Genomic DNA, 13103 nt, shown 5'->3' with positions numbered 1-13103 from the left:
AACTGATGTGGGGATAAACAGAACACTTCATTTTCCAGGGATGTCCGTCTGGCACCAGCATGGAAATTCAATTGGGCTGGATTGCAAAGTGAAGTCAATGGGAGTCATTCTATTGACTTCAGTGGGCTATGTATCATGCCAGTGGTATGTTTTCTACAAAGAGATTTAGGTGTACAACTAATGCTAAACGTGTTGCCACAATCATAGACCCTATGTGGTCCAGATGTCTGCAAGCCACATCAGATTAGGATCCTTACAAAAGAGGTAAAGTTTTGAACCTGCAAAAATTGTTGGCAATGGCTCTGTATAACATTTGTATCTTTAAGAGTGTGTTTAACATGGTACATGGGATTGAAAATATAAGGAGAGCAGAGAGAACATGTCAGTTCCCCGCCCCCATAACGTACTCATGTCAGATTGCTGACAGAGGTGAGTGATACTGATGGTAGTGACACAGATGATGGAAAGTGTGGGGCAGTTAAGCCAACATTTTGTCAGCAAGACAGCAGCTCAATTCATAATAAGCCTGCGTCTCCCGAACTGGCTGCCCTTCTTTCTTAACTCTGCCACCTCCCATCCCCCTCGACCTTCAGTGCTGCAGGCAAGTTACACGTGACTTGCCTTGGATTCAGGTGTAACAAGATACTGCTTGGGCGGCAGTTTTAAAGAAATTGAATAAATACACAGCAGACCTCTTGAAGGGATAAGCAGTCCGAAAAAAAAGAGTGTCAAGTCCAGTTATGCTTTCCTGAGAAGGCTCCAGTGTTAGGGAAAGTATTATATTGCTGCTAGTCACTGATATGTCAGTCAGCCTGACTGTAATTAAGGATTGCTGGTGTCAAGTGTAAAAGTAACTTGAGATCTAGCATGACCTGTCTTAAAGGATAAAATTTCACTCAGGCTTCAGATCCCAAGTCAGTCCAGGAATGATCAACTCTCAGGTCTAATTTTTCAGCAGGAGAATGTCTTTGGTCAGATTCAGCTGGTCATTAAATGTAGGGAAGGAGGAAAAGAGACATGATATTGTTTAGTCAGGCAGAGGGTTGGGAAAAGCAAAGCAAGCAAATGAGAATAAAGACTAGAGGAAAGCATTCAGCCGTTAAATATCATCTCCGCTTTCCCATCATTGTGAAGATCTGCTGAAAGTTCCTGGGTTTTTGAGGCTGCCTGAGAGCCAACTTGTTGTTTTCCTGTAACTGGAAAGGATGGTGCTAGAGAGGCCAGTGTGGAGGAAAAGCAACGACAGTAGATTCCGTCAAGTGAAGCATAACCCCCTCGGAAATCCAAAGTAGAAATGGCTCTCGCGCTAACCTGATACTTGATGGCTAGCTGGGCAGAAAGGAGCTATATAGTGCAAGAAGAGAGAAAGGATGGTTTTGTGGTTAAGACACTAAAAAGAGAGGGGCAACTCATGCAGGGCCAGGTTTGCAAATGCTCAGCACCTACAATTGGTCTGGATTTTCCATCATGCTCAGCACCCAACGTGGAGTTGATGGGACTAACTGGGTAACTGCTCAATAATGTGAGAATAGGGTTCACAGCCTGTCCTGTCCTAGGCAGTGGCATCCCAAGGGCATCCACACTCTTCAGGCCGTAACCAAATAACAGATGGAGAAGTCAGTAGTGTCTCCCCCTTTCATCACAAGAACTTGGCTCCTTTACAGTGAGCTTGGAGATCCATTTTATGCACGCTGAAACTTGCCTGCGTGCATATACTCTTACACATCTCTTTACTTGTTTTGCCCCTTTCAAACTTCTACAGTATAACTGAGCAAAGAAAGTACAGAATGAGGGTGACATGCAAATCCTATTAATTCACCCAAGTATGGAAATACAATTCTTTTGATGTCAAAAAGGACAGCAACGATATGTTAAATAGCTCAGCGCTCTTCAGTTAAATATGTAAAATGCAGATTCCTCTGGAGCAGTATCACTTCAGAATAACCCTGCACTACAGCTCCTTACTTTAAAAGGCTGATAATTACTCTAACAGCATTATAGCCTTTTGCCCAACAACGTGTTCATATGTTCTTAAGCAGATTTGAGTTTAGCTTGGATTTAGTAACACCATTCCTTCTCCACAGCTTGTTTAGTTTTTCCTCCTGAGAATGCAGGTGACAGATTCCATAAGATTGCTACATGTGGGAAATGAGTATTTGAGAAAGAGTAGAAATTAAATTATTTGATGCATTGAGATTATGGACAGAGGGAATCGATTCAGATAAACATAAGAAAAATGCTACCCTCCCCCCCCCCCATTTGAATTTGAACCACACACACTTTTTTTTCAGGTTTGCAAAAGCTCAGTTGTCTTACCCCTCCCCCTCCATCCCCCCGTTTCAGGATGTGCTTTACAGTTTCTCCAGAGAGCCTCCTTCTCTAGGTTAAATGGCTGGCCCTGATTCTCCTTGTGGAGTTGCTTACCTTGTGAAGAGTGTGTTTCAGAAGCTATCTTTCTGAGCTGGTAGTATTTTTTGCCCACTATTATTGGTATAAATGAATTCACAAAGTGCGGGGCAATAGAGGATCAGGCCCACTGCGTCCTGCAGAGTTTGGACTATACACTTATTGAGTATTCTATTTTGCCACTCTGGGGTGATATTTTGAAAGCTCTATGTGTTAGTTCTGTCTTCACTAGTCTTCTTCCAAAACAGAGGGCCCATGAAGCTAAAGCGCCCTGCATAACTTTAAAAAATATAGCCACATAATTAGGGTGCTGTGCTTGGAATCAGAAGACCTGGGCTTTCTTTCCATTACTATCACTGACCTCTGTGTGACCTTGGGCAAGTCTTTTCACTACTTGCTGCCTCTGTTTCCCCTTTAACCCATTGTCTGACTTGTTTATTTAGACTGTAATCAGAGATAGATGGGAATTTGTCAACTAAATATTTTTTTCATTGGAAAATACAAATTCATCAAAACCAAAACTTTTCTCAGAAAAGGGTTAGTTTCAATGAATTTCCTGTTTTGAAAAAAATTTAAAAATAAAAGTTTCAAAATTGCCAAAATGTTCCCTTTTTGACATTTTCTAAGTGAAGTGTTCCATTTTTTGACTCCAAACAACTTTTTGTTTAGAAATTTAAGATAATTTATTGCAAAAAGCATTTAAGAAAATAAAAAGCTCAAAATCAAAATGAAATGTTTCTGTTGATCCAATTCAATTTCACACACCCCTCCCCTAGATTTCTGGTTCATTAAGATTGCTGAGATTTTTTTCACTTTTTGTCCTGATTCAGGACAGGAATTCTTTTTCATTTTCATCTAATTTGTGGAGGAGGGGGTGGCAGGGCTGGTGAGGTAGGGGGGGAGAAGTCCCATTTTCTGACCAGGTCTAGTCAAAACACTGGAGCACACACTGTGGAGAATAATCCTGCACTGGCAGGGATTGCTGTACTAGAAGTACCCAAAGGTCATTTCCATCTTAAAGTGATATGGTGATCGCTTTTGTCAGCCTGACAAGAACTGGAGGTTTTCCTGTCTGATGTGACCTTCCTTTCCAGACCTACCGTAACCACCACATCTTGGCTCTGCTCCAGACTCTGGTGACGGGTGGGACAAGCCCTGAACTGGAGGAACAGCTAGCAGAGAAGAATATGCTGAGTGGCAGTTTCAACAGCATGGCATACATGGCCCCCAGAGCTAGGTGCAAACTTGCGCTTGTGCCACTGTCCAAGAGACTGTTAACGGATTCCCAGGTGAGTTATAGCACAGTCTTGGTAGTGTTGCCCTTTGTGGGCTTGGTTCTGATCTCACACTGGTGTCAATTAGAAGTAACTCCCCTGAAGTCAATGGAAACCCAGTATTGAGAGTACAATCAGGTCCCATATCACTATCAGTGCAGCAGTGTGAACAGACTAACCTGTGTATAAGACATGTCCTGTATCTCAGTGTTTTATGGGGTAAATATTTCATGACCTCGCACTGAATAGTGAGTTGGTTACTAGGTGCAGTCAGTAAATAGCTCCTCCCTTATCCAGCCTCACCACCTATGCAGTCTGATGCCAACTTCTATTACTACTTGGCAACAGTGGGCCAGATCCTCAGATGGCTGTAAATTGTCCGATTTACACCTGCCGAAGACCTGCTCCAGTACCACTAAGATACAAGTGCACTTAGTTTGGGCCACACCTGTATCACAGGATAAATCGTCCTGCTTCTTCAGTCTTTTGTATTATGTCATGTGCTGACAAGTACCATTGCATACAAGTGCAGGGTGGCCTGAGGGTTATACGGCAACACAATGCAACAAGCACCATTTCCACTCCATGAAACAATATCACTAACTAAGGAATAGCACAGGCTAGCAGTGATGCAGGATCAAGAGTGGGACTCAAATTCAGACGCCCGTGTGACACAGCCCTGAGATAGCCCATGAGTGGCCAATGGTGACCATCTCAACAATATCCCTTATTTTTACAGCAAGATATTTTGGAACTTTAATAAGAATATGACGAGATACAAAATATCCCATGATTCACTTGTATAGCTGGGATATTGGCTGTCCTAATATGATATTTAGTATCAGAGGGGTAGCTGTGTTAGTCTGGATCTGTAAAAAGCGACAAAGAGTCCTGTGGCACCTTATAGACTAACAGACGTATTGGAGCATAAGCTTTCATGGGTGCACCCAGATGCGCCTGACAAAGTGGGTATTCACCCATGAAAGCTTATGCTCCAATACGTCTGTTAGTCTATAAGGTGCCACAGGACTAATATGATATTGACTCTCTGGCCTCCTGCAAGTCTCAGAGTGAAATATCACTTGAATCACCCTCTATCAACTTATCCTCTTGTTCTCTTACCAAAATGCTGGTGCCTACTGACCAGGGCCTGGCCTAGATGTGTCTCTTTCTCTTCCAAAGATACCTGGCTTCCTTTGGCCCTGATTGCTGTTCACGGTCATCTCTCCAGTGGTCATTATTGTCTCCTTCATACAAATCCACAGGGACCAATGGAGGGGGAGTGGGAGGTGAGGAATCCTGGCATGTATCATGTACCAAGGCTAGTGAATGTGACTCTTAAGGCTAGGCAATGATCATCCTTATTAAGCATTTTGAAAACCACTCTCCAAATTAAGGCCCTGATTCAGCAAAGCCCTTCAATCAATGGGACTTAAGCAAGTGCTTAAAGTTAAGAACCTGCTTATGTACTTTGCTGAATCAGAGTCTAATTTCTTTGGCTTGGCTTTTCTCTGGCTGCTGAGTGTGAAACACAACCATTCCCACATGCTCTAGTGGAGATATAAGACTGAGCTGACATATGTAAAATTCAGGTTCATTAAATTGGATCTGAATCTGTGGCTAAGGGTGTCAGATATCCTTACTTAATATTACTTAGATTGTAAACTCTTTGGGGCTGGGTCCTTTTTTTATTCTATGGTTCTACAGCACTAAGCACTATGGGGTTCTGGTCCATGACTGGGGCTCCTCTGTGCTACAGAAATACCAATAATAATAAATCTGCTAATCGACTGATCTCACCAGAGGGCTGAACGACCACTCCAGCTAAGAGTACTTTTTGTTCTCTCACTGCAGGATTCCTTTGGAGACATTTACTGCAAAGCATTAGACTTGTTTGGAATCCTTTGCTTTGGACTCTACCGTCTGACAGAAGAGCCCAATCCATACAGGAATAGGGGAGTGCATTTTATTTGAAACTATGTTTTATATTTACTTTGGTTTGAGCTGGGCAAGAAAGATCCAAAAAATATCTGTTTAATCAATCATAATCATAATGCAGCAATTATTTTAGATGGTGGGAAAGGAGATAGAATCAATTTTGGAGTGCTCATGAAAATAAAGGAGTCACAGCATTCACTAGTTGCATGTGCAGTGCAGGCAGATGAAGCTTTCATGTGGCTCTAACAAGACACCTAAGTCTTGATTTGCAGCTCAGATGCTAACCTTAATCTTAAACTAGAGCAGCCCCATCTGTTCCAGTGCTGTGCCTCCATGATATCCTAATTCTGGTCCCTTCCCCAGTTCTGAGTCAAGCTAAGCACCCTTGTTATGGCCCTGGGTATCCCCTGAACAGAGACCTTTAGATATATCTAATTCTGTGGTGGTTACGGTGCCTACTATGGGCTAGCATGAGAGACAAAGATGCTTATTTAATGTCTGATTATTCTTTACATGTGAACACTGGCCGTTAGCAAGAGGCCAGAGTGTGACATTAGTGGGATTGTCCAAATTCATAGATTCCACAGATTTTAAAGTCAGAAGAGAGCACAATAATCATCTAATCTGATCTCCAACATGACCAAGGCCAGAGAATCCCACCCAGTGATTCCTAAAATGAGCCAAAAATGTTGGTTGAACTAGAGCAATTCTCTTAAAAAGACACCCACTCTCCAAGTGATAAAGCACTTTATCACATCCCTTGGTAATCTCTTCCAGTGATTAATTAACCTCACTTAAAAACTTACATCTTACTCCTAGGTATAAGTGAGGGCAGAAGAAAGCCCTGTGAATGGTACCGTATAGTATGCATCTTCTAATTCAGGGGGTGATAACCTTCAGCATGAGGCCCAACAGGGTAATCCGCTGGTGGGCACGAGACAAATTGTTTACATTGACCGTCCACAGGCACGGTCCCCTGCAGCTCCCAGTGGCTGCGGTTTGCTGTTCCCGGCCTATGGGAGTTGCGGGACGCAGTGGGCCGCAGAGACGTGCTGGCTGCCACGTCCCACAGTTCCCATTGGCCGGGAACAGTGAACCGTGGCCCCTGGGAGCTGCGGGGGGGAGGGGGGCCTGCAGACAGTCAATGCAAACAAAATGTCTCACGGCCCGTCAGCAGATTACCCTGATGGACCGCATGCCGAAGGTTGCCAACCCCTGTTCTAATTATTCAAAAGGATTTTTCAAGTGCAGTTAGACATTGCAAAAAGCTGCTATTCCCTAGCTGTCTTGAGCATTACTTAGCAAAGGTCAAAGGAGCCCACAGAGTTGTTGGATTCTCATGTTCTGGTGCTTTTCCAGGTATGTAATTGCTCGGCCCCCAAATGATTTCAAGATGTTACCTACGGATATGCTGTTTTGCGTTGTCCCATTCAGCACCACAGCAACTAGTGACCTGTCAGTTTGTGAGGAGGATCTTTCACCAAGGAGGCATCAGAGCCATATGGACAGCTCCAGAAAGCAGAATGAAGTAATATTGTGATGTATTCCCTGGAAATAAAAAAGAATGTATTGGTTACTAAGACCCCACAATGAGCTTTCTTGGTCATTTTTTCCTAGGGATGTAGCAGGCAGTTTGAAATGCTTAAACACTGACATGAGCAACTGTGTAACCACTCAGGCTGGGATTTTCAAAAGTGCCTACAGAAGTTAGGCATCCATGTTAACCTTTGACCCATGACCTGAACTCAGATGATCAGGTAAATAATCATTTACATCTTAGCAAGCATCTTAACTCTTTCTAAATTAACACCAATGAAACTCAAGTTCTCATGCAAAGTAGGAGTAACCAAAGAAAAGTAAGGATTATTTTCAAATAGACTTTGCAGTAGACCTGGGGCACAGTATTTAGCTTGGGGCCTAGTAGTAGTAATTCTTAGAATGAGGCCACATTAGGCCTAATGTAAGTTAGCATACGTAAATAACCTTGGGTTAGAAGATTTAGCAATATGTATCCTGTGATAGACTGTTAGACTGCAAAGGCTGTATTTAGCCAGACTTCCTTAATGTCATTGAACAGAGAACCTTCTACCCTTACGACAATAGTGGGAATACCCAAAATAGATAGCCCAAATGCCCAAGTATAGACAAGAGGTCGAGACTTAATCAAATATGGTCTCAGAAGTAGGTGGATGTAAGGAATAGGGGTGTAAAGGGGTATTGAACCTGAGCCATGGCAAGAATTCAGGATGGCAGGATGGTGTCAGCCTTAATGTTTTTCTCTCCTTAAGGGGAACCCACAGCCCCATGGATTCATGAGTATACAATATGTGGATTCTGCTGCTGTTTGTGTTTTTCTAATTTTGTGATTTTGCTTATAATGATCGTGGTATTACTAAAATTCATGAAATCTTTGTGTCTCACCAATCATCTTCTTCATAATTAATCTCTAAGTAGCCACCAAAGAAAGAGGCTGTTATTAGTGACAAGTGCATTCTGCACCTCAAATTAATCATTAGGCTACACCCCGCTTGCGGGGAAGTTCAATGGAAGTTGGGCTCCCAGTTCCCAGCTCTACCTTTGAAAGTAACCCATCTGTCCCCAATTAGCATTACCCACTTATTACTGACAAGGTATCTCCCCCTTGGTTCTCAGGCCACACACAGAGCTAAGGCATGTAACAGTTTTCCCTTCTAGACAGAAACAGGGATAGAAGAGGGGCAGAGCCAAGCATAGCTATCTGCTTCCCTTCTGTGGAAGATGGCATGGAGAGCTTGGCCCTGTGCCTGTTAAATCAATGGCAAAACTCCCACTGACTTCAATGGAGCAACAGACCCAGAGGGAGCACCCCAGTGCATTCCTAATTGTGAAATACATGTTTCTGATTTGTCTCTCTTCCACTCTGTCTTCCCCTCTCATCTTTCGTTTACCATCTCATTTTCCCCTTTCCCTTTATTTTTGAGCTTTCTCACAAGTAAATGTAGGATATAGATTCTTTGAAACATACCATGTGTGGTTAGACTATCAAGCCCAGTGTTCTGCCTATGGCCAATACCTGATACTTCAGAGAAGGTAATCTCCACCTCCATCTTATAGGTGCCAGTTGTGCCAAGGGGGAAAAGCTTCCTTGCCTGGCTAGCTGCTCTTCTCAAGTGTAAAACAACAACAGCAACAAATGGGTCAGCTGGAGGGCTAAGGATCTGGGCAAAGGACAGTTGAACAAAGAAGTTCAAAAAACCCATGACAACTAGAGATGCTCAGGAAAAAAGGCTAGAGGACCAGGACTTTTCTCCCAGAAAATATTCCAAGTTCCTCAAAATTTGAAATTTCAAAATGTTTGTTTTTTTTTTTAAATAAAAAATTGAAATTCAAAAAAAGGCCAACCAACTCTAGAGATGGTCCAAGTGTGGGTATGTGGAAGGAATTTTTGTCATTTTTGTTTGGTTTTGCTTTACTTTTTGGGTGAGAGATGGATTTTGAAAATTAAATTGTTATTGATGTTTCAAGATGTTGACGAGCTCAAATGCTAATACCACACCCGGGGAGAGGAGGAGCATGATAATATCTTTTCTCTAAGAGGAGGCAGAAGATACCTGAATCTCTGCTGAGCAATGCATGGAACAGTCATAATTAACTACTCTGGGGAGATTAGTGCTTCTTTACCATGCCAAGGGAGAAAAGACCTAACAGTTCAAATACTCTAAAATACTCTTCTCATGCGAACACAACTGAAGATATTGCTATGAAATATAAAAACTCAAAAGGAACTTGTGGCATAAATTAGGCTCTGTCCTTACATTACAAAGTCAGCCGAGGGAAGGAAAAAGGGTGTTGTTTTTTTTCCCTCTTCCCCTAACGCTAATTAGGTTTGAAAGACTGCAGCTTGAGTCCAGCCACCGCATGCCGAGAAGAAAGGAACCCGAACAGCTGAAGCAGAGTTCAGACTAAACTAACTGCAAGCTCCCCAGGGACGTCACAAGGTAAACCTGATAGTCTCTGTCATTTACAATCATTATCAGGCAGCCGACTCTGTGTAATTTTACTAGGGAGCCAATTAACGGATCCCTGAAGCTCAGGAAGAAAGTCTTAGTCCTTTTTCTATTTTAAAGGGGGGGAAAGGTTGAATTAAATGAAGGAGTGTGCCAGGTCTCTCTGGCCTATGCAATGGACACATCCCATCTTACACTGTTATTGAGAGGAAGGCTAAGGAACTGAACTGGGATTCAAGAGATCTGGGCTCATTTCCCAGCTCTGCCACAAACACTGTGTGATCAGGGCAAATCACTTAATCTCTCTGACTTAATTCACCATCTGTAAATTAAGGATAATAATTGGCCCTGTGTCTATTTAGATTGTAAGCTCTTTAGGACAGGGTCTATCTCTTACCATGTGTAGAGCCTAGCACAATGGGACCCTGATCTAGGATCCAAGTGCTACCATGATAGAAATAATAATAATAAGCATCTAGAGACAGGCTTGAACCAACACTCCAGATGGACAGAAAATATCATAAAGCCACTATATAAATCCATGGTGCGCCCACACCTTAAATAATGCATGCAGTTCTGATTGCTCCATCTCACAGAAGATATATTAGAATTGGAAAAAAAGTACAGAGAAGGGCAACAAAAATGATTAGGGGGATGGAACAGCTTCCATGTGAAGCGAGAGATTAAAAAGACTGGGACTATTCGGCTTGGAAAAGAGACAAATGACAGGGGGATATGATAGAGGTCTATAAAATCATGAATGGTGTGAAGAAAGTGAACAAAAAAGTGTTATTTACCCCTTCATATAACACATGAACCAGGGGTCACCCAATGAAATTAATAGGCAACAAGTTTAAAACAAACAAAAGGAAGTGTTTCTTCACAGCGCACAGTCAAGTTGTGGAACTCATTGCCAGGGAATTTTGTGAAGGCCAAAAGTGTAACTTGGTTCAAAAAATAATTAGATAAGTTGCTGGATGATAGGTCCATCAACGGCTATTAGCCAAGACAGTCAGTGATGCAACCCCATGGTCTGGGTGTCCCTTCACATCTGAGTGCTAGAAGCTGGGATTGGATGTCAGGGGATGGCTCACTCAATAATTCGTCCTGTTCTGTTCATTCCCTTTAAGCACCTGGCATTGGCCACTGTCAGAAGACAGGCTACTGGGCTAGATGGACCATTGGTCTGATCTAGTATGGCCGTTCTTATGGGACCATTCCTGAACTTTTGGGAGGTCTTGGGTTTGGAGACAGATCTGAGCTTTATGACTCAGACTCAGCTCTCTTGGAACAAACTAATCATGCATTTTCTGTTCAGGACAGATTGCAAGTAGGGATGGGAGAAACCTGCTCAGAGGAAACAAAATAACATAGGAAGCACTCATTTCCCTTGCCAGCCCTTTGTAGAACGAAACTTGACCAAGACTGTAGGCTGATTTTTCAGTGGGAAAAAAACACCCACTATAGGTATAGCCTCAAAGGCAAATCATAGAATATCAGGGTTGGACGGGACCTCAGGAGGTCATCTAGTCCACTGGAACTTGCACACATCCCTAAAAATATAGAAATTGCTAGGCTACAGCATTTCAGCACTGCATCTAGTCCAGGATCCTGCCTCCAACAAAGAATGTCTCCTAGTCAATATAGAAAATGGAATTTATTTTAGAGAAACACATTTGGGTTCCCTTGGAATTTAAAGATAGAGACCTAAGGTTCTTTATTATTATTATTTATTATTTTATTTTATTGTTTGTAGTAGCACCAAGACCACAACTGAGATCAGGGACCCATTGTATTAGGCTCTGTACTGACAAAAAGTAACTCAACCCCTGCCCTGAAGAGCTTACAATCTAAATAGGCAAGACAATCAAAAGGTGGGTAGAAGAGAATACTCTTCTCCCATTTCTACAGCTGGAGGAGTGAAACAGAGAGATATTAATTGACTTGCCCACAGTCACACAGTGAGTCTGTGGCAGAACTAAGAACCAATCCTATGTCTCCTGACCCCCAGTCCAGGAACATCCTTCTGCAGCATTCTTCAAGCTACTCCTGTATTATTTTAACTAGTAGCAATTAGATAATTTGTTTTTAAAAACTCCTTCAGTCTGCTCTAGTGGGATCTGTTTGTGGAGCTGTTGTGGCTCATGATGTTTCCATAGCAAGTTGGTGAAAAATTCCTCTCAGAAGGAGGGATGGGTAAGAAAAACAGCTGTACGCATGCATACACAAATCCCATGAGATTGCACTAATTACTGTGTAAGTGGCAGACTCTGAGGTGGGGTCTCACCTGCGGCAGGTGAGAATAAGGTGCTGACAGAAATTAAATGTAAAAGGTTTTTTGAAAAGGTACGTGACTGTAACAGATCTAATCTCTGGGAGGGGGATGGAGAGTCACAGGCAAACCCAGATAACCTGTCCTTCAGTGATTACAGCTCAATGGTTCCATAACACATGCTGGGAATTTCCATCACTGCATTCAGCCAAGCTGGCTGGCTTTGCTCAGTGATGTGGGGCTTTTTTAGGGTATGTTTAGCTTGATCCGTTCATAGATTTTAAATCCAGAAGAGACCATTGTGATCATCTTCTCTGACCTCCTGCATAACACAGGCCTGAGAATTTCACGCAGTGATTCCTGCTATGGCACCAGCTGACTTACCATGGATCCTCCACACAAACCCCTTTTGTGCAGCCCAAGATTAAGATGGCTTCAATGGAGGATAGCGAAACTGCTCTAAGTGAAATTAGAACTACCCTGAACTTTTTTGCCCAGATTCAGAAGGTTCAGTTAGTTCGGAGAAGCCACCTAACTTTTGGGCACTTAACTAAAACTTTAGTGTAGTTGCTCTTTAAAAATAAATACATAAATCCCAGACCCGTAATTTGAAGAGAAACTTTGCAAGCCTGTCACTGCGCAGCAGGGCCCCTTTGATGGAGATAGGGCTGGACAAAGAAAAGAAGAAAACTCACCAAGATGACATGTATTCTGCTTCCTTCCACAACACAGCCCAATTATTTTCAAGTGCAAAAAGTGATTGTCTTAATGCGTTAGTTACTCTTTAACATGGTCAATTGATTTCACATTGATTTCCACTGTGGCTCATGCATGAGTCTGAGAGAAGTAAATATTCAAAAAGAACTCAAACCAAGGGACCTGGATAGCTCAGGGGGATCGGCTGTGGGGCCTTTTGCCTTTAAGTCACTAGCTGGAATGCAGATCTACAGTATCGGGATATCTATAGTATCTGCTGGCTGGTCAATGGCCTATTTGAGTAGTACTGTTGGCTGGTTCACTCATGAGCTGCACCGTTTGCTGAGATGGGCTGGACAAACCCCATACTTTGTCAGAGAAGGAAGAGTTTAATGTTCTCTCTTGGAGACAGCTTGCCCTTCCCCAAAACATCTGCCTGCAGTATAAAGCCTGGAGGGGAATAGAAAAGGAGAAAGCAGGTCTCAGAGCTGAGCTCCCCTGAATGAGAGGTCTTGGGACTTTAAGAACAAG

The 13103-nt window shown here is 42.7% G+C and overlaps 1 protein-coding gene across 1 annotated transcript in view; it reads left to right on the top strand.

Annotated features, from left to right (window-relative positions):
- Window positions 1-13103, top strand: part of KCNU1 (potassium calcium-activated channel subfamily U member 1) — a 137198-nt gene that overhangs the window by 74622 nt on the left and 49473 nt on the right. Inside the window, 3 exon segments of the mRNA XM_065398344.1 lie at window positions 3501-3695; window positions 5535-5641; window positions 6978-7146. Coding sequence (XP_065254416.1) covers window positions 3501-3695; window positions 5535-5641; window positions 6978-7146 — 471 coding nt within the window.

This window comes from Emys orbicularis, chromosome 2 (assembly GCF_028017835.1).
Source record: "Emys orbicularis isolate rEmyOrb1 chromosome 2, rEmyOrb1.hap1, whole genome shotgun sequence".
NCBI classification, from domain to species: domain Eukaryota; kingdom Metazoa; phylum Chordata; order Testudines; family Emydidae; genus Emys; species Emys orbicularis.
The sequence above is the reverse complement of the archived record's forward strand: the minus strand, read 5'-3'. Positions and strand labels throughout refer to the sequence as shown.